Source organism: Stegostoma tigrinum, chromosome 20, assembly GCF_030684315.1.
Source record: "Stegostoma tigrinum isolate sSteTig4 chromosome 20, sSteTig4.hap1, whole genome shotgun sequence".
Classification (NCBI taxonomy): Eukaryota; Metazoa; Chordata; class Chondrichthyes; order Orectolobiformes; family Stegostomatidae; genus Stegostoma; species Stegostoma tigrinum.
The window spans coordinates 25,752,679-25,774,785 of record NC_081373.1 but is presented as its reverse complement, the minus strand read 5'-3'; the positions used below and the strand labels follow the sequence as shown (position 1 = coordinate 25,774,785).

General features: G+C 39.4%; 1 protein-coding gene across 3 annotated transcripts in view; it reads right to left on the bottom strand.

The window, feature by feature from the left end:
- Positions 1-371: 371 nt before the first annotated feature.
- LOC125461777 (G protein-coupled receptor kinase 5-like) overlaps positions 372-22,107 on the bottom strand; it is a 252,483-nt gene continuing 230,747 nt past the window's right edge. For all 3 annotated transcript variants that reach the window (XM_048550971.2, XM_059653048.1, XM_048550972.2), the window contains 5 exons: positions 18,876-19,084; positions 13,327-13,464; positions 12,029-12,166; positions 10,362-10,493; positions 372-1,086 (listed from right to left, as the gene is read on the bottom strand). In XM_048550971.2, the coding sequence (XP_048406928.1) occupies positions 985-1,086; positions 10,362-10,493; positions 12,029-12,166; positions 13,327-13,464; positions 18,876-19,084 (719 nt within the window). In that variant the 3' untranslated portion in view covers positions 372-984. The remainder of the gene's footprint in view (positions 1,087-10,361; positions 10,494-12,028; positions 12,167-13,326; positions 13,465-18,875; positions 19,085-22,107) is intronic.

Sequence of the window (22,107 nt, the reverse complement as noted above, 5' to 3'; positions counted from 1 at the left end):
GTGTCTCATTATTCAAATTCTCCAGTGCCCAAATTGCCACATTTCCCTACTATTATCTAAAATACCATGAGACTAGTTCCATACAGATCGCAATGCTTAACAAGTAAATAAGGTGTTATTCCAACTAGCCCAAGGTAAATGACATGTTTAGGTGGTAAAGGGATTCAACCAAATTCACTTTTAGTTATGTCATAAGTAGGTTCTTTTCCCCATCAAATTTGCATTTTCATTTTGAAACCCTGTTGAATATTTTATATGCTATGAAAAGCTCCTTAAAAATTGTAAAATACATTCACTCTGATTAAAATGTCCCTTGCAGAGAAATCATAGGAAAGATGTACTTGTTAAATAAAAAATGAAATAAAAAGCAATACAAACCAAAGCAACATTTAATAAAATTTCAGGGTAAGACAAACTACAAAAATATAAAATAACTGCAGATATGGCAAAAGAATATGAAAAACTGTTCTATTGCAGATTTAAAAAGTTCTCTTTCATTGTTAAATGCTGAGGAAGTCTTAAATCACAATTCATAAAAATACATAAGATGTTCATTGGTGGAATCAGCACATGGCTTTACAGCTGCTGGGCAGAAAATATACATCCTGATTCTGACTTACTTTTAAATACAAATGTACAAAATGTAAACTGAGACAGTTATAGAGAAATTTACAAAACTTTTTTTTAATAAAGACAAAATACAGTTCTGGTATAATGCTATATTTAAATACGTGCAAGTAGCCATTTTCATTGATTTGCTATTGCAATATTCTAAGGAGACACCATCTTGTTTCAAATGTCATGATCCCAACCTGCAAGACAGACCTGAGAGGAAGTGAGGCAGCTAGACCAACAAAAATGGAGCGGCTCTGTCGTGTGGAATGAATACCCTACCAGGAACTGGTGCTTTTCCGCTAAATAGTTCCAGAAAATGGGAAAAGCTGAAGAATACAAAGAATCACCACACGAACGATGAGCTGAGGACTAGCTATTTCCTCCAGAGTTTGAATTAGCTGGATGGCAATTCATGTGATGATTGGAATGGGCCTTCACATTTGTAGTGCTGTTTGAATGATTATGATGATTCTGAAAAAGAGATTACAGTATATGACCTTGCTTGAATGCAACAAAGACAGATGAAATTCTGTTTGAATGAACCGTCTGAATAATTCAACTGTAAGTTGCTGCCCTGATGAAATATGGCAATGTTTGGAAACTTTAAGTGGAAAATATAACCTTTCTCACTATGGCAGATTAAACTTGTGGTGTGATCTCCTTTTTCCATTTCAGTACTATTTCTTTAAATCAGTTTTCCTTTTCACATGTATACTTGTTAAGTTTATGAATCGCTTATGGACCTGAGGCAATAAGTAACTATTTGGTCCATTATTAAAAGCATTTCATGGTTCAGCAAAGGACAAATATGGTTATCTCCAAGAAGGGATGTCTGGTTCAAGTTATTCTCTCATTGCAGCCATCTAAGCATTTACTTTAACTCTATTTTGATACAATGGCAAGTGTAACTGCTCCAAGTTTAATAACATGTCTAAAACAGATTTTATCTAATATATTTTTGATATAATGGTATTTCCAGATAAATTTGTAACTCAAAATGCTCCAAGATGCGTATCTTTATAGGTCACTTCTCAGTATGCCTGCAATTGCTGTTTTAAAAGGTGTCTTCCTTTATTCTAGATTTTCCTTAGTCTCGCTCCATAGTTGGGAGATGAACAGTGGGCTTGGCACTTGTTCACTACTCATCTAGGGGGGGAAGGTTTTGATCAGGTCACCTGGAAGGTATCTAAAAGTCAACTCAGATATCAAAATCCTGCTTTTCAAAATGGAAAGCTACTTTCTCTCATGTTTGTGCCACTCAACACAATGATGAGATTTCCCATGAACTTTCATCAGCAGCAAAACACTGAATTTAAACAGAATCATGTAGCTCACTTTTTTCTTCATTCTGACCTCATTCTGCTGGAATGAGCAAAAATGGGAGCCCCTTGTAGGGACCTGTAGGGATATGCGATAAACGCTGGTCTAGCCAGCAATGCCAATATCCTGTGCACAAAAATTCAATAAAAAAGGCAATCAATCTCCATCGGGTCTGGATGGTTTGTATTTTTCACCTTCTCCTTTTCCTGTCCAATTCCCCTCTGTGCACATCATTCAAAACCAGGAGGTCAGCATACAGGAACATCACAGACAACAACTCAATTTAAATCAACATCACATCCCAACAATGTCATACAGCACAATTTAGGCTTTTTATCCACTGAACTGTCTGATTGTTATAGATCTTGTTCCTCAATACTGGTGAAACTGCGATACCTTCATATTGCTGCCCTTACAAATAACTAAACACGAGTAGCAGCAGCTAAGAGTTTTAGTGTGAATTCACCTTACAAAACAAGTAGAGTGTTACAGGTCTGAGATGTGATATGATAATCATGAAGTCTCGTTAAAGAATCATTTTCCACACGCTGGCTTGGATTGGCTGCGTAAGGGCCATCTCTCGTTATCCCCAGGTAGAACAGAGACATGTCAAGCATCCAGTATGGATTCTTTCAAGGTTTGGGCTAGTGGTCAGGAAAGGATACCTCCCATTACAGGACTGCAACCCCAGTCCGCAGAAAAAACCCAATTCACAGGTCCTCCGACCCCCGCATTTTCCCTCAAATCCAGCCCTGCCCTCCCATTTCCCTCACTGAGCACGGTTGCTGCGAGGGCCCTGATTGAGCCAATCAATAGCCTGAATGGCTGTTACATAGCTGTGGGATGAGGTGGTCAAGTCGGGGCCGGTTCAGCCAGCGGTTCTTACACTGGGCAGTGTTGGAAACTCTCACTGTGTAAACTCAGGCCATTATAATTATAGCAACTTTGAAATGATACGACATTTCAGGTGGACAGGGCTCTGATGGAGTGGGTGGAGCATCTTAATTGGCATAGTCCAGGTTGTGATGAGGTTTTTGGAGGGATTTATTCTTAGCATATCACAACCAAACTCGCCTCATTAGCTACCTATCCTGCCCCCAGTGTCCCCCATGCTCAATTCTGGCCACATTCTAACACCCGCCATTCCCAAAACAACTCACCTTCATCCACTCAGCGAAGTCTGCTGAAAGACTGGCTTCCCTTGCAGCAGTGCCATATTGAAAAGGCCACTGTGCTGTTGGACAAGTGCTGGCATTCGGAAGTTATCCTGCTCAGTGATGGACAGTTTTCCTAGATGTTGGAGAAGGGCAGGATGTGTTGTGGACCTGAATATCCTGGTGAATGGGGATGGTGTAGAGGGGAGGACCCCTCTTTCTGAGGATTACCAGAGGAAGCCATGACACCACTCCCTGGCAACCTTGTCCAAGGTCATCACCCATGTCAGTACCATGGCCCAAAGAATCAGCTGGCAGAACCTGAAGAATGTCAATGACCTTGTTGCACTGCATCGGTGTAAGTGCTACATGTTCTCTGTTTCCTCAAGCTCACTGTCCCTCTGCAGCTGTACACCCATCCCACTGACGCTCACATCCTGCATGCCTACAATATCTTCCCTTGCTCCAAACTGCCATACCAGCAATTGTGCATCTCCTCTGACTGCTGTACCAGGACTAAAAGCTGGTGCACTCACCTTCACCTTAGTCAATCCCTTCCTTTCTCTCATTCTCAACCTGCAGGCTCTAAGTCATGAATACTGTCTCCCCCCACCCCGGCTTACCTGAGGACTGCTTTCAATCATGACTGGTTTCCTGGCTGCGTGTCTGCACAAAACAGTAAGATTAAAGAGTACAGCAGGCCAAGCAGCATCTTTGGAGCACAAAAGCTTATGTTTTGGGCCTACACCCTTCCTCAGAAAACTGATGAAGGGTCTAGGCCCGAAACGTCTACTTGTGTGCTCCTAAGATGCTGTTTGGCCTGCTATGTTCATCCAGCTCCACACTTTGTTATCTCAGATTCTCCAGTATCTGCAGTTCCCATTATCTCAGAATAAAGAGTAGTATTGTGATCCTGGTAGCTCTGGATGAGGGTTAAGACACAAAAAACTGGAAGACAGTGCTGTTGTGTGCACACAGGTAGGTGCAAAGTTAGTGTTGCCCTATAAGGGCAAACAACAGCTCTGAGATGTATCAGTGATAATGGGAACTGCAGACAAGTTAAAGGGGGATTCTCCAGCATCTGCAGTTCCCATTATCTCTGATACAATTTTAACCTCACTGCGAAGCCTCTTCCAGGGATGCCTAACCTGAAGAAGTTACCCTCCTCCCTCTGGACAAACGTCAGGGGATCTCTCTCCCCGCCCCTTTAACTTGTCTGTCTCCTCTTCACTTATCTTCTCTATCCATCTTCGATCCGGCTCCCCCTCTCTCCCTATTTATTTCAGAACCCTCTCCCTCTCCCCTTTTCTGATGAAGTGTCTAGGCCCAAAACGTCAGCTTTTGTGCTCCTCAGATGCTGCTTGGCCTGCTGTGTTCATCCAGCTCCACACTTTGTTAGCTCTGAGATGTAGCCTGGTCCAGTGTGTGACCTGGGTGCCTGGCCTGCAAAACAGTGTCCTTGCAGGCACATTCCAAATATAGTTGCTAGTGTGTTCCAGTGTGCGGCATTACAGTGCAGTAGTGTAGTATAACTGGATTAAAGATACACCATGATGGCACAAAGAAACTGACTCAGGCTGAACATTGGAAGTGCATGGCCTCTGTCCTGAATTGTGACCTGAAATGTTGGTGCTGGATGCCCGAGGTGCCAGTTCAAAGGAACATGATGCCAACTGGAGTTGCTGGGTACCTGCTGGGAATTTTCATGGTGGATGGTCTGACAGAAAAGCTGCATGTTAATGAGGTGAAATTTGCAGTCAATGAGGCTGAGGACGAGCAATAATCCGCATTAAACTGCATTTCACTGTTACCTTTCGAGAATTTCGTCTTGACTCTTGGAGTTTGGTTGGAAAAAGCAGCAAGCGGCTCTATGTCGAGACAGACCTCACTCAACTTCTACAATTCCCACAGATTTCTTGCTGGAACCCATGTCAATCAGGGCTCGGTGTTATTCCACCCATTGTCTCCATTCTTCTGGCACAAGCCTCTTGACTACTGCATCAATTCTTTCCCCATATTTAACAGCTGATCTTTACCTCCCATGTCAAGTTTCCCTTTAGAAAGTACCTTTCCGGCCAGAATAAACTCTCCTTCTTTAGCTCAGTGTCCATTTTCTTTATAAACTGTGAAACAACTTGATTTTTTTTGTACACGAATGGTTTATAAATTTTCCTGCAACTTTGTGTAGGAACTTGTTATTTTGTCACATTTCTGAGCACCATGTGTGAGGCTGTCCTCTAAAAATATAAAATGATATTACTTATGTACAATGTGAAAAGTAAAAATTGACTGGGCAATTCACATTAAGAAGTAAACTGAAAAATCAATTATATGAACTGAAAACAAGCCCATGTTGAACTTATCTTCAATTACTGAATGGTGCACTGTTTCACTGCATCAAACTTTCAGGCTCTGTTCTGAACAAGAAGAAAAGAGCCAAGTGTTGAGATTGCAACATCATTTTGAAGCTGGAATCTAACTCTACAAAGATAAGATATGCACATTCCATCCTGATCTGTATACAACATTTGCTTATAGCCTGGTGTTTATTGCAGGCAAATACGTAATTGTACTTGTTTTAGATTAAACTTCTTTGTCTCATGAAAATTTATAAAAATAAATTTTTAAAAAAGTCAGCATTTGCTAATGGAACATTTGCAATGTGTGCATTTGAATAAAGTAGAAATATAATTGCAAATGCGCAAACTGAGCATGTCCAAATTCAAGAAAATGTATTTTCTTACAAAGAGTAGCTGACCAAAATATAAAAGCAAAAATGAAACTGCCTCTTAGGCAAAAGTCATGCAAAAATAGTCATCCTGTCCGAAACATGCTGGGCGATTCAGCCTCTCAAACTCATTCATCCATTTCAATTAAGTCAATAAAGGATAGACTTGCATCCACTGGAGTTCAGAAGAATAAGAGGTAACTTGATTGAAAAATAAGATCCTGAAAGTTCTTCATGGAGTGAATGTGGAGAGGATGTTTATTCTTGTGGCACAGTCTAGCACTGAGGGCTATTGTTTAAAAATAAGAGGTTACCCATTAGGGTAGAGATAGAGGAGAAAATTTCTTGTCTCATAGTTTTGGTGGCCCTCAGAATTCTGCTTTTGAAAAGTGGTGGGGGAAGCAGAGTCTTTGAATATTTTATGAATATTTTTAAGGTGGATTCTTCGATAGCAGAGTATTGAAAGGTTATAGGGGTAGGCAAGATGTGGAGTAATTAGATCAGCCCTCACCTTATTGAATGGCAGAGCAGGCTTGAGTGTTCTATTTCTGCTCCTGATGTGTATGCCTGTATATTTATTTGTACCCGACCCACTTGCTTGTCTTCGCTCCAAATCCCTGATTATCTTACCTAACCTTATCTAACAGGGCTCAATGTTGGGCCCCATACTGTCTGGTATATATGTGGTATACATTCATGAGTTAAACTTTAACGTGGGAGGCATGATTGGGAAATTTGCAGAAAATACAGGAAGTGGCCAGATGGTTGACACTGAAGAGTATGTCTAAAGGATGATATCAACAGTTTGGTTGAATGGCTAATGGAATTCTGAATCTTGCATCTCCTCTCCCTAATGGCACTGTGGCTGTACCTACACCAAATGGATTGCAGCAGTTCAAGTGGAGATCACCACCATCTTCTCCAGTGAAGCCCACATCCCAACAATGAATTAAAATACATACATACAGTTTGACGAAGGCAAACAAGGCAAGGGATTACACAATAAACTTGGGGTCATGACTGGAATAAAGAAAGTGAAACACCTTAAAGTTCACATCCGCATTTCCCTGAAGTAGGTAGGAAAGGTAAATAAAGTGGCAAAAAGCCACGTGGAATGAATTTTTTAAAAAATGGATGTACTGCTGGAACTGTATAATGATTGGTTAGACCCCAACTGGAGATGTGTATGCGTACTCTGGTCACCACATTACAAGAAGAACATTGAGAAAGAGTACAGAAGAGATTTATATGATTATGACAGGGTTTGAAAATTGTAGTTATGAGACAAGATTGGATTGACCACGGTCGTTTTCATTAGAATAGAGGAAGCTGAAGAGTGATGGGGTCAAAGAAATGGCTGAGGAACTGAATATGCACTTTGGTTCTGTCTTCACTAAAGAGGTCACAAATCAGATACCAGGATTGTTGGAGGATGCAAGATTTAATGAGTTGGAAAAACTAAGTGAGTTTAATATTAGCAGAGAAATGATGGTGGGAAAGTTGTTGGGATTGAAGGCTGATAAATCCCCAGGGCCTGATAATCTACATCCCAGAGTACTTAACAAAATAGCTCTAGAGATAGTGGATACATTGGTGGTCATCTTCCAGGATTCTATAGACTCTGGAACAGTCCCTGCAGATTGGAGGGTGGCTAATGTCACTCCAATATTCAAAAGGGAGATAGAGAGAAAACAGGGAATTACAGACCAGGGAGCCCAACATCAGTAGTGGGGAAAATTCTCAAATTCATCGATAAGGATTTTACAGCTGAGCATTTAGAAAGTGGTGGCAGAATCTGACAGAGTCAGCATGGATTTAGGAAGGGAAAATCATACTTGACAAATCTGTTAGAATTCTATAAAGATGCAACTAGTAGAGTTGATAAGGGGGAGCCAGTCAATGTAGTTTATTAGACTTTCAGAAAGTGTTTGACAAAATCCCACATAAGAGCTAAATGTGCAAGATTAAACTGCATGGGATTGGGGAAAGTGTATTGAGATGAATAGAAAACTGGTCGGCAGACAGGAAACAAAGAGTAGGAATTACTGGGTCCTTTACAAGTTGCCTGAAATTGCCTGTGGCCTATGGCTGTAAATTGGGGAAGAGGAGTATGCAGTGGGACCTGGGTGTCCTTGTGCACCAGTTGCTGAAGGTAAGCATCCAGGTGCTGCAGGCAGTAAAGAAGGTAAATGTTATGTTGGCCTTCTTTGCGAAAGGTTTCAAGTACAAGAACAGAGATGTGTTGTTGAAGTTATATAGGGCCTTGGTGGGGCCACGCCATGAATATTGTGTGCAGTTTTGGTCTCCTTTTCTGAGGAAGGATGCTCTTGCTCTCAAGGGGAGTGTAGTGAAGGTTTACCAGGCTGATTCCAGAGATGGCAGGTCTGGCATATGAGGAGAGATTAATTAGGTTGGGATTGTTTTTGCTGGAGTTCAGACAAATGGGGGGGGGGGGGGTCTCAGGGAGACTAACAAAATTCTAACAGGACTTGACAAGGTAGATGCAGGGTGGATGTTGCCAATGGTGGGTGAGATTTGGGGTAGACCATTTAGGACTGAGATGAGGAGACATTTCTTCCGGCAAAGAGTGGTGACCGTGTGGAATTCATTACCACAGGAAGTAGTTGATGCCAAAACATTGACTGTATTCAAGAGGCGAGTAGATATAGCACCTGGGGCAAATGGAATCAAAGATTATGGGGAGAAACAAGGATTAGGCTGTTGAGTTGGACAATCAGCCATGATCGTGAAGAATGGCAGAACAGGCTTGAAGGGCTGAATGGCCTCCCCCTGCTCCTATCTTCTATGTTTCTATTTTTCTATTCCATTGAGATGGATATGGTAACAAGGGACTTGAATAGAGTAGACGGACCAATTACCAGGGAGCACAAATATAAGATGATTGGTAGAAGAATCAGAGTGCTCATGGCAAAAAACATTTTCATTGATGGGGTAGTGTGTTTCTGGAACTTGCTGCCCAGTTAGGCACTGAGGTGGAAACTCTCAGCTCATTTAAAAGGAACTTTATTTGACCTGACATGCTGTAACCTGTAGGGCTGCAGACCCAATGCTGTAAAGTGGAATTAGAATGGATGGATAGTTTATTTAGCCAGTGCATAAATAATGGGCTGAATGGCCTCCTTCTGTACTGTACTGCTGATTTTAGTTTTAAACATTTCAATCCACAAATTTGATGGGGAAAATGGGGTGGGGAGGACAGGAATGAGCTCAATCTTCACAAGCCCTTGTGTGAAATATTAACAGTTTACTTTCAATTCTTTTTTCCCTTCATTTCATTCTTTGGTACAAATGTGCATCCACATATTCAATCTTTCTACATCGGTAGATCATTCCCGACAAACAACGGAGTTGAACGTGTTGATATGTGTCTGTAGAAGTTCGTCTATGGGGTCAGGGATTTGTGGAGAAACTTTGGTTTAATAAGCAGAATATGTGCAGAGGTCTGATGCGCTCCGTGTGTTCCCTCTATGTTGTAACATTCACTCAGAATAGGTACATCTAGAAGACCAATTCAGATTGAGTGTGTGACATGAGTGGAAGGCAGCACTAATGCCAACCAGGGCAAGACAAATTTTGGATTGAAGTTTGTCTTCACATAAAAAGTGATCACTATCCAGATAAAACACTAAAATAGTGAAGGCAAACACTTATTTAATTCCCTTGAATAATATTAGTTCCAAAGTGTTGGGTGGGCAGTTATTCCTGAATGCATGAGTTCAGATGGGATGGAAGGTTCTTGTCTTGTAATACTCTAGAATAACGATAGTTGCATTATCACAGATTACCACAGATGTGTAATTTCATCCTTGAATGTCATAATCTACAGATGGGAGCTGAAATATACATAACCCCTTATTCTTTGCACAGTTGCATTAAAAGTTACTGAAGTTTTGGACTGGCATGTTGTTAACAGAAGCTTTTCATTTCTATCTTAACTTATTGGTTAGCTTGATTAAATAAGCTTTACTTTTCAGAAAGATTACATTTTTACAAAATACACACCACGCAAAAAGAAACATTTTTTCTCCCGTGAGAAGCAGGCAGCATTAATATCCTGTCTGTGTGCTTCAAATGGAGAACAATACAGGTTTATTCATTACTAGAATAAGTACAATATGGCACTAAGAGATATTGTGTTAAAATATCATCTCCATCTCTGCTTTAGTCAGAAACAAGGTACTGTCATGTAATGTAATGCAAAACTGGCACTGGTTTGTAGCTCAGACAGGCCAGTCGAGTCATTGTTAATGATCTTAATGAATATTAATTATTCTCGGTTACCACAAATCACCAAGAACATCATTCAAGTAAAACCAGGAAATGCTGGAAAAACTCAAAAGGCCTGGCAGCATCTGTGGAGAGAGAAACAGAGTTAACAGAGTCCAATATGGCTTCTTTAGAACTGAAGGAGGAGGTAGAGCAGTGATACGTACTAAAACAGAAGCAAAATACAACCTTCTGGTGATATGATGGACTTCTCTGTGCAGTAGAAAATTTAACGTCCTCGGAATGTTAGATCTCACCTGCCTCCGGAATAACCTTTGAAGAAAACTCTTTTTGGGTGGTTCAGGGGTGTAGCTCCTGTCAAGGTCTTGAGATAAGCTTCCATTTGGACCAAACACATTTAATTCTTTAAAACATTCTGTTTCAATCATCTGCAGTGACCAAAATGGACAAATATTACCAAGTGCACTACAAAAGTTAACCTTGCTTCTCTGTTTGCTACAGAATAGTCATGAAGCTCGCTGCAATTGCCAACTCGACTCTTGCTACTACACAGGCCACGGTGTGGGAAAGCCTGCTAACCCATAATGGAACTTTGAGCCTCCAAGAGATTACAGACAAACAGAAGATCACTCGTGTGCATCAATGTCTGTGCAGATGGGGCATGGAAAGGGAGCTCTACTTGGTGCGGACAATAGGCCTTTCTAGGATTGACGATGTATCAATGCAGAACTCTGTATTTCAGTGTCTCATTTCTAACTCCAAACGAGCTCACAACATACTAATTATACACCAACTTGTGTAAATGAGTAAATAGACATCTTTTGATGGACTCCAGTAAAAGTCCTTCTGTGATAGTGTTTCAGAACAATTTTAAGAAAATGACCTGACAACATTCGATGTAACATAGGGAGGAATATGATGAAGTATTTGAATAAATATGTAACTTACTGCCAGTTGTAGGTGCTCTGGGTATATGCCACTAAGAAATGGTTTGAAATCATCTTATCTCTTTCCAGTCACAGGCCACACAATCACTCGTTTACATTAGATTCAAATTTTGACTGTAGAATGGGAAGGTGACTACTCTGCCCTCCAAATGTGCAATTTTATACCAAATTAATACTGATATCTTATCGAAGTATGTTTACTATGTGCTTTTGTGAGGATACACTAAGCCTGTGAGATAAGAGGAAATAGCATCGTAGACTGTGGAAAGCTTTAACAGTATCATTTTCTACAGAAACTAATTTGACCAATGAAAACAGATCCCATGTTCTTGGTAACCCGAGACTGGCTTTGTTGGTAATGACATGGGGGGTGGGGAGGGGGTGATGTGGTAAGGAAGTCAGGAGTCAGCAGGTTTATTTGTGCAATTTTATCAAGAATTTGCATGTAGTTGTATTTCTGAAAAACACTGCTAGACAGCAATATTAATGCTAGTTCACGGCGACAGCAACTATGAACATATAAACGTGTTAGAGGTGAAGGTCTGTGAATACTGGTTCACTTCTGACACATCAGTAAATGGCAAAAATGGAGAATGGAGACGTTAGAATACAATGCATGGTGTGCATCACTGGACTGCACCAGTAATGTTAGACACCCGAGTTTGGGTCTGAATGTAACAAACCTAAGGTTCCAAGCTCATGTACAGCTACGCTTGTTCTTAATTAACTTTTACTATCTAAATGAGGTCCAATTTCAACCACAGGATTCTGTCACCTTCCAGCCATTTATAAACTCGTTCTTGAGGTGCCGCATTTAGGGAGTACAGGAGACTTTACAGTTTTATTACTAGCCTGAATTAAAGAATTACATGTTTGATAGATATTTTCATACCCTTGTTCTCATGGATAACCAAAATGACAAAATAAATTCTAGTGATCAGGTTAACTAGCAAGTATGCACGAGGGAGGACAGCATCCTCTCAACAAACTCAAACAGGGAATGGTGTTCTGCTCACCTCATTCTGCCAGGGAATAGAAACACAGCCTGTTGAAAACTTCGAATAAAAATCATCATCTGTCTGGTCCAGGTTTACTCCTTTCACAGTGGAGAACTGTTCAATATCCAGCACGTCTTTGCAATAGACCGCTCGTGGCTGTGAGAGGAGCAAGGAGCTGGGATAAGAATGGCTGCATGCTACGAAATACAGAATTAACTTCAAACCAGAACATGCTCACAAACAGGGACGCAATGGAACTTTTCTTTGCTGTGCTCCCTTCCACCCATCACGGCACCACCTACTTCTTTCCAAATGATAAGCGCTCATCAAGCTGCAGCTCTCAGTGCTAAGTATGAACAATAAATTTTCAGGGAAAGTATGGCACAGATTGGGAGTAAAGCTCGGGGATCCAGCCATGTGCTTATAGTCTAGAATGTCAGATTGTCTCAGTCAAGCACGACCATACCAATGAATTCCAGCAGATAGCTTTGAAATGAGAGTTTTTATTCAATGAAACTCAGTTGTGAACATGCTTGTCTACTGAATACTTGGTTCAAACAGTTAAAAACTGATAGATATCTGAATTGATGTATTTTATTCCTCCACAGGATTTTGGGCTGGCTTCTAGGGATGGAGGCAGGATTTAAGAACAATGTTTCATTGTACTTCGCAACCAAGCCAACAAATTATGAATGTTGTATTAATATAAATATTTAATCACTTCCCTTTCAGAATGGCCATAGCACAATTCCCTGAAGCAGCTGCAAATGATTTAAAAGATCCTTTTGGTATTAAAAAAAACATATAAAAAATTACATTAGCAACTGAAGCATTACATCAGTGAAAATTAAAACAATGTCCCTGGTTAGAAGAACGTGAGGTTTTATGAGAATTCATTTGCATTACTAATAATGCACTGCACTGAGCTCATGTACAGGTGCAAAGTTGGAGAGGCTGTATTACAAAAACAAGATCCATGAGGAGGGTTAAAACAAATACATTATTGCGTTGTGAAAGGATGTTTGCATATTGTATTTGTTAAAATAGATTATAGCCAGCAACATTCTTCACAGTTGTCATCTTAATTTGTACACTTTTTGTATTTAACATAATGTTAATAAAGACAAATCATTGATATGTTAAAAAAGAATATTTTTCTTCTTTCCTAATCATTTGAGACCCACAATATATTGCGGGAAGAAATAAGTGACTCAGTTTATTTTTAGCCAAGAACATATCTCCTCATAAATCATTCTGATCACAGCAGTAAATAATGGATTTGCAACTACTCCTTGTAACATTGTCTCATTACTCACATCAGGTACAAATGGAGGCTCCATTATGCCTGCTTCTAATCGTTTGAAATTGATATTCCTGAAGAATGGGTTTTTCTTCACATCGGAAGCAGCTCCTCCTGCACAGCCCAGTCTTTGCTTGGGATCTTTGGTTAGTAACTGTTGAGAAAACATTCAGGTATTTTACATTGTTAACAGCTTTGGTAGATCTTCAGCTAAAATTTTTTTCAAACAGAAGAAGATTGTCATTTGTGACGGTGTGCCCCTGGTACTTACAGCCTCGTGCACGCAAAAGCGTCAGGGCTCATTTTTAGACTTGGCATTAATCAATGTGAAACTGCACGCACTTATTTGGTCTACATAACAGTGAATACACAAGACTAAGTGCAGTTGGCATAGGTAATAATTTATTTAAGGCCCGGTACATTTTACAGTTTTACTTCCATAAGTTTCTTCAAAGGATTTATTTTGGTTTAGCTCAGTTATTAAATTAACTAGATGAGCTGCATGGATCGTAGTCTCAAAGTATGCACATCTTATGTGGGAATTCCAGAATACTGCTCATATCATGGACAATTACATGTGCAGCAGGGATTGCCCACTCAAACAGGTCTGGGTTTTGGAGCTTTAGTGCCTTCTGGTATCATTGAGCTGCATCAGTGAGGCTCAGAGTTACATGGATAGATGTTTCGGTATGGGAACATTGTACAGTTTAACAGTACATAAGTGGGGAGGGGAGAAGTACTACTATCAGGCAGTCAGGGAAGGCCAGGCAGATAATGTAGGAGTGCCCTTAATGTAACTCATTCTCCAATTGGTAACAGTTCTGAATACTGCTGACAGCAATGTTCCCTTCCAGTGTAGCCAGAGCTAAATTCATGACACCAAAGCTAACTCAACCTCATGTGGGGTCAGGAGGAAGATGAGGGAAGCAATACAGATCAGGCATTATATATATGGGGAACAGTAATGCCTACTGAGGCTGAAAACCTAAATCCAGGACGGTATATAGCCGAAAAAAAAATCTGAAATGAGTGCGGATACTGGAAATCAGAAACGAAAACAGAAATTGCTGGAAGAACTCCGCAGGTCTGGCAGTATCAAAGGAGAGAAATCAGAGTTAATGTTCGGATCCAGTGACTCTTCCTCAGAACTTCTTCACAGATGCTGCCAGATCTGCTGAGCTTTCCCAGCAATTTCTGTTTTTGTTTATGGTATGTTGCCCCCTTGGTCCCTCGGGTCAAGGATATCATTGAGCAATTAAAGAGCACTTCAGGAGGGAGGGAATAGTCCAGACTCATGGTTCATATTAACACAAGAGATACAGGGACAAATCAGGGTGAGGTCCTTCAGGTAGATTTTAGAAATCTAGGAAGGGAACTAGCCAATGGAAGCCTAAAGGAAGAGAAAACTTTGGATTATTCCCAGTGTTACTTAATCTTGAGTACAGAAATAAGAGTGCAGATCAAAAAAAATTGGAAAGATGGCATGGTTGAAAGGTCATTAGGTTTCTGCAATATTGAAAACTGGTTCTGAAGGGCATGGGGCTTGTACAAATTTGTTGTACCAGAACAAAGCCAGGTCCAATTACCCTAGTGAGGTAATTTGCTAGAGCTCTCAGTGAGAGTATTTTGACTTTTCCTTGGGTGTGCAGGGTACAACTGAAAAAATTGTGCATGACACAAAACTTGAGTATTTGAGAACTGGAGGAGGATAATGATAGACTTCAGGTGACACAGAAGTCTTGCTGGAATATGGCAAACAAGTGGTAGATTAATTTAATGCAGAGAAATGTAAAGGGTAGAATTCTAAAGGGGGTGGGGGGAAGAGAAGGAGCAGAGAGACCTAGGAGTACATGTACATAAATCAATGAAGATGGTACAGCAGGTTGAGAAAGTGCTTTATAAACCATATGGGATTCGGAACTCTATAAGTAATGGCAAAATGTATAAAAGCAAAGAGATTAGATGAACATTTTTAGTACAGTGGTTCAGCGTAAGTTGATGTTTTGTGTGCCATCTAAGCATCACACTTTAGAGAAAATGCAGAAAGTATTCATAAGCACGGTTCCAAGGGTGAGAGACTGCACTTATGAGGACAGATTGGAGATGCCAGAATTGTTCTCCTTAGACAACAAAAGATTTAGAGGAGATATAGTAAAGGCGTTCACAACCAAGACAATCAGACAGACTGGGTAGGGAGATCTTGATCCTTTTAGAGAAAGTGAGAACCAAAAGGCATCAGTTTAAGATAAATAACAAAATCTACAGGTAACGATGGCAGTTTCCTTCCCTAAAGGACATGAGTGAACCAGATGCGTCTTTCCAACAATCAACAATGTTCATGAGACTATTAATTCCACTTTTCTCATGGCTGCTAGAATGTTATCCTAGTTTCTAGATTAAAAATCCAGCAATAATATCACTAGGCCAATGCCTCCCAGTTATGGTGTGCTGGAGGCAGTTTCAATCCCGGTTTTCAAAGGGAATTGGATAATTACCTGAAGAGGAACAAAAGATGTGCAGGGCTGCAGGAATAGGTGAGGGAATGGAACTAACTGAGTTGCTCGTATAGCAAGTCAACATGGGGCAGGACAGGCCAAATGACCTTTTATCATGCTGTAACCATTTTATAATTAATGCTTTGATATGCAAATTAAAAAATTAATCTACTGCATTCTACTTACTAATATCTATAAATGGTTATTCCTGTTGATTTTGCATTAACTGTTGTCTTTGTCAGCTACACTAAGTGATAACAGGGCATAAGGTAGAAGAAAGACAGACATGTTTTGATTTCATCATTTTGATCCTCGTGTCTCAACTGAAATATTTCTCTTGTTCAATTTCAACCACACTCCCAGATGACAGTGGGAACAAATATATGATGTGCCATACTTTTATTTCCACTTGTAACAACGTTACTTAGTAAAATGGATGGTTCACAAGTTGGCGCAACATCGAGGGCCGAAGGGCCTGTTCTGCACTGTATTGTCTGTTGTTCTATGTCCAGGTGACATGCAAATGCACAAAACTCCCTCCGCTTATTTAAATGTTATTCTTCATCTTAAAATGGTTTTCCTGGATCATTTCTAGAAATACACAGTTAAAAAGAAATCTTTAAGGTTTGGTTCCTGCATAACTGGCAATATCTTTGAAATGCATTAGAAAATCAGGATACAGATTACATTTAAAAAAGGACTATCCTTTGTGTTGCAGATTTTCCTTTCTTTTTATACCCATTCCGAGTATCTCAGGCAACACGGCACTGCTAACTACAGCACTCAGCCTTCCCATAAAGGAGCAAACTATCTTAAACAGTAAAAAAAATCCATGGTCTGCAAATAAAATCAAAGAACTTGATCAGCAATGGAAATTAAAAACAGAAAGCATTGGAAATATCAAGCAGATCATACAGTGAGAAAGATTTTGCCAAAGCACCCACTTATTATATTAACATATCTCCTCTCTTTGCAGATATCAATGATTTCCCGTAGATTAAAAAGTACATAGAATATGGCCCAATGAAAAGCTGCAGAAGACTTCCTATCTCAAAACTTTATAGCCTATAGGTCAAAAATGTTGCCTTTTGATGAGCGGTTGAGTCAAACTGACCTGCATAATATGGCATATAGAAGAAAGAGAGGAGATTTCATTAAAGCATGAAAGATTCTGAAGGAGTTTGACAGGGTGAATGCCGAGAGCTTTACTCTGGATGTGAAGTCTAAAGCTAAAGTGCATAATATTATGACTAAGAGCCGATCATTTAAGTCTGAAATAAGAATGGAAATCTTCACTCAGAGGCTAAAAATTCTTTGAAATTCTCAATGCCAGGTAATTATGAATACTTCTTCATTGAAGATATTCAATGTTGATATTGAGTTTTGATCTCTAGGAGAACAGAAGGAATTGGGGATCAGGCAGCAAGGTGAATCTAAAATAAGATCAGCCAAGATCTTACTGCATGGCAAAACAGATTGAATTGTATACTGCTGCTCCTACTTCTTATTTTCTTACATTTTCTACATAACAGTTGTGGAAGTTTTACTGTTTACGTCGTACTGTTTTTACTTAAGACAGTTATTGATCAATTTTATTAATACAATATTTTTCTTAGTTTTCAATTTTCTCTTCAATATTATTCCAACAACAAGCTATTTTGTAAGATGCAGTGTCCATGAAAGTGACTTCACCTGATGAAGGGGCCTGTGCTTCGAAAGCTTGTGAAGTCAAATAAACCTGTTGAACTATAACCTGTTGTCGTGTGATTTCTGACTGTGTCTACGCCAGTCTAACACTGGCACCTCCACATCATGAAACTTCCAACCAAGACAGTCTAAACTCCTAAAATTAACGCGTTCAGTCTTCCGAGCTGGATTGGAGCCTCTCTTGCTGACCCAGGGCAGACAAAAAGTTGCCCACTTGGTTTGGTTAAATTTGATTTTGTCACATGCAACAAGATACAGTGCTCTTCTGGCAGATCACACCATACAAAGTGTATCAGGTAGCACAGCGGAGTGCAGAATACAGTGTCACAGCTGCAGAGAAAGAGAGATCAACATTAAGATTTGAATGGTCTGTTGAAAAGTCTGATAATAGGGGGGAAAGTTATTCTCTAGTCTGTTTGTACACGTATTGAAACTTTTATATCTTCTGCCTAACAGAAGGGTGTGGGAGAGAGTTTAACCGGGATGAGAAGGTCTTAAATTATGTTGGTTGTTTTCCTGATGCAGCATGAAAACTTTGGGCCAGGAGTCTTCCCAACACAGGTAGTCTGGCGCTGCAAACTATGGAAGCAGGAGCAAGGTGGATCAGTGCTGAAATTATAGCCCCGTTTCTGCAGCAGCATCTGCTGTATTGCATAGCTTTAAGTTCCTAAAGGCACTGTGGGAATCACTGATAGAAGCTAAGTGCGTAAGGGGTAGCGGACGGCAGCCACGCAGGGTGGTAGGATGCCAGGTCGGTGTAGGCATCCTCCAAACCTTTCTGTGCTGTCTCATGCTGCCTCTGCAGGTAAATAATGTGAAATAATGTGTACTATGGCAAAGGAATGATCCAAAGAGAAAGAAGAGCACAATAAGATGGCTGGGGGGGAGGGGAAGTGAACACAAAAAAATAGAAAAGTGACAATCAAGCAGAAAGCAAAAAAAAAACACAACTGAAGGCAAGTGATGGGGAAGATAACATGGAAAAGTGATATTCAGAGCCAGGAGTCTTTTTCAATAGTGATACTCTTTACCTTAGCAAAACAGCAGCCCAAGCCAAGGGGTGAGGCTGGAGATGAGAGCGGTTTCTTTTGAAAGAAAAAGGGGGATGCCATTCAGCAAGAGATTGTGAGAGAAATATGGTGGAGAGGTACCTGACTCTGTACAGAAACATGAAAACTTAGTGGCCCATGCTATTTGATTTTTTGGGATAATTTACAGTATTACTAACTGTAATTTCCTAATTATAAAACATAAAAGAGAAATTAATTTACAGTATAGTATGAACATGGGATAGCCAAGAGTCCTTGATTAGATGTTGGTTATTCTTAAGGTGTCCAAGTTAAGTATCACTTCCAGAGCTTACCATCCTGCAGATAGATTTTGCCTCTTCAGAGAACTTGTCTGTGTAATTTTCTTCTGTTTCCAACACTCGTCTGTCTACTTCCTCCCTTTTTACCTTCTCCTTTCGTCCTCTAAATGGAGACTGACCGGCAATCATTTCATAGATTAAGCATCCCAGACCCCAAATATCAGGGCTCAATGTATACCGCTGATTATTTAATACTTCTGGAGCTAAAAAGTGAGAAATGTCAAAATTAAAGGCTAAACTCAGGCCAGTGCAAGTTCTTATAAAAATAAATTGAACAAATAAATGGTTGTGATTCTTATGAATAGCAGCCTAATGGCCAATAATTATGACCAAAAATCTCTAAAATATTTAGGCTTTTAAACAGACATCATATTTCCCTTTTGCTTTCTTTTACTTTAACCAAGTTTATTTAAAACCCTAGGGCCATTACACTAATACATGAAGAAATTGCTCATGTAATGAAACTGATTTTTACTGCTGTGGCTGCTGTCTGACCCTGCTGAGTATTGTCATCATTTTCCGTTTATATTTCAGATTTCCACATGCACAGAATTTTGTGTTATTTGGATCAATTGTACCTGTATTACATACAGATGAACCAGCCAGACAGTTGTTTGAGCACGTACAACAGGACACTTACTGTAATACAAGTATAAACGTCCTGTACTTCTAACGCTTCATTCTAAGTCAACTTTTTAAAATATTTCTTCCTTTGCCATATGGCCAGCAACAGTATAACATTTTGTATTTTCTACTCATTCAATGTCACCCATGACATTGAAGAAAACACATAGCCAACTGAGAGTTTAATATTTTTATACTGATGCCAAATATTTGGAATTCTAATTTGCATAATTGGCACAAGGAAGAACTTAGTAAATCAGCCTCTTTTTAAAAACAGTATTTCAAACTTACGTTCATGTGTATTTCAAATATTGTGCTACAAATGCTGGGCAGACATCCATCAGGATTAGGAATAACAATTGAGATAAATTAAGATTCAAAACTGGATCCTACAATACCATAACAAGGTAAAGGCAGATGTTAATGAAGAGTCTGCAACAGACTGCCAGGTAAATAGATTGGCTTTCCTCACAGATTATGATTAGAGTGCCATATATTCCACACTAGACACCACTCTGGCCAATGTTCCACTGAAGGATGGATAGTTTGTTTTTTCTTTGTTCAGGCTCCAATGCAAACAAGAACTGTAAGTCTTCAAACTGTACGGTTTGTGATCAAGTGGTTAGGGAAGAGGAAATAATTTTGATTAATGTTCCTCAAAATAAATTGTAAAATGTCAAATTGTTTTTATGGGAATGTTTCAGTCAATAAATTATGTCAGGCTTGAAGGTGCATGCTGCTCAGTTTCCAACATTGCCTTCACTGGCACAGCAACTCTGCTGGGTGGACTGCAATTGCACCTTTCTGCAAACCGACTGAATAATTTTCATTCCAAAACTATGAAAAGAATTCTAAAAAATTGATTTCACCACTAGTTTAACGGACAGCTTGCAGTGAAATTAGCTAACCTGCTAACTGCTACAACACAGGCTCATGTACAAAATTAACAAATTGCATGGACTTCCCTGTGGTAGCACAATAAGGTTTTAATGCATATTTTAAAAGGTTTATATGGATTCACAGTAACAGTATTACTCTCATTGTTACAGAGAAAATTAAGCAATTCAGATGAAACAAAGATGAATGTTTTAAGAGACTGATTAATGATTTGCTTGTTTAGCAACCAGTATACTTATGTCCTGAAACTAAATTCAATAAAAGTGGCACTAGAACAGCTGTCAAGGTGTTTGGCTATAGTTAACACTTATGGTTCATTCACATGCATCAGATGTTTTATCTCTCAATGAATCAGACTGCATCAGAGTGATACATGACTTATACTCAACATGACCATACACAGAATCAGGTTTTTACACTGTATTAATCACAATATGAGATATGTATGAGAGTATACTCCAATGGATTTTTCACGTATAAGGAAATAACATTTCAAACTAAAAATACTTCTTCAAAGTTCAAATGAAATGGAATACAATGGAAAATTTCACACCACTGCGTTCAAATGTGGCAGTTATCTTTGATGTTAGTATTTACACTGTACCAAGGTGGAGACAGATTTGAATTAAAACTCACAGGGGAAAAAAAAGTGGCCTGCCTGTGTGAAAATAATTTTTCATCAACCCACAAAAACACCAGTTTATAATTTCTCATCCAAGATAATATATAAACAAAACAGCCACATGAACAGTTAATTTGTCACATGGAAAGGATTTTCAAAACTTAGTCAACAGTAGCTATTGCTTAATTAAGATTAAGTCTAAAATCCATTTAGTTATGTCAGTGAATATTCTGCAAGAACATGAGAAACAAGAGCAGGAGTTGACCATTTGGTCCTCAAGTCAGCTCTGCCATTCAATACAATCAAAGAGTTCTGATTGAGACTCCAAACTGCTTTACCCCACAACTTTCAACCCTCACACAGATAAAAAGTCCAAGTCGGTCTTGAATAAATTCAGCAGCTCAGCCTCCAGTGCTTTATAGTATAGATGCCTCCAAATAGTAATGACTCCATGAGAAAATACATTTTCCTTCATGTCAACATGATGTAGAAAACACTTATTTTGAAACCATGTACTAGCTCTAGGTTCTTCCCCCAGCATCTTACTGGGTCAACACATTCAGAATCTTATGTTGCAATTAGGTCACTTCTTATTCTTACAAATTCCAATGAGCAGAGGCCCAACCTGATCAACTGTTCCCCATAAGACATCACCCAGAAATCAACCATCCTTCAAATGCCTCCAATACAAATAAATTTTTCTTTAAATGAAACCAACAAAATTCTATGCAATACTCTAATAGGAGCGATTTCATCGATATTTTGTAGAATGTGTAGTAAAACTTAATTTCTTTTCAATTCCCCGTGCTATAAAACAAAATATTCAATTTGCCTTCTTATTTACTTGCTACACCTGCATGCTAATGTTTTGTAGGTCATGTATGAGGATATCCAGATTTACAGTGTTCTGTGGACTCTCTCCATTTACATCTTATCTCTAAACAAAAATGTATTCTGTAAAAACTGGTGAGAATTCAATCTGCATGTTGCATTCATGTAAAGTTCTATTACAACTGCATCGTACAAGGTTCATAAACAGAAAATAAACTGGTAAGTTCCAAGTCAAAACTATAAAATTAGTGC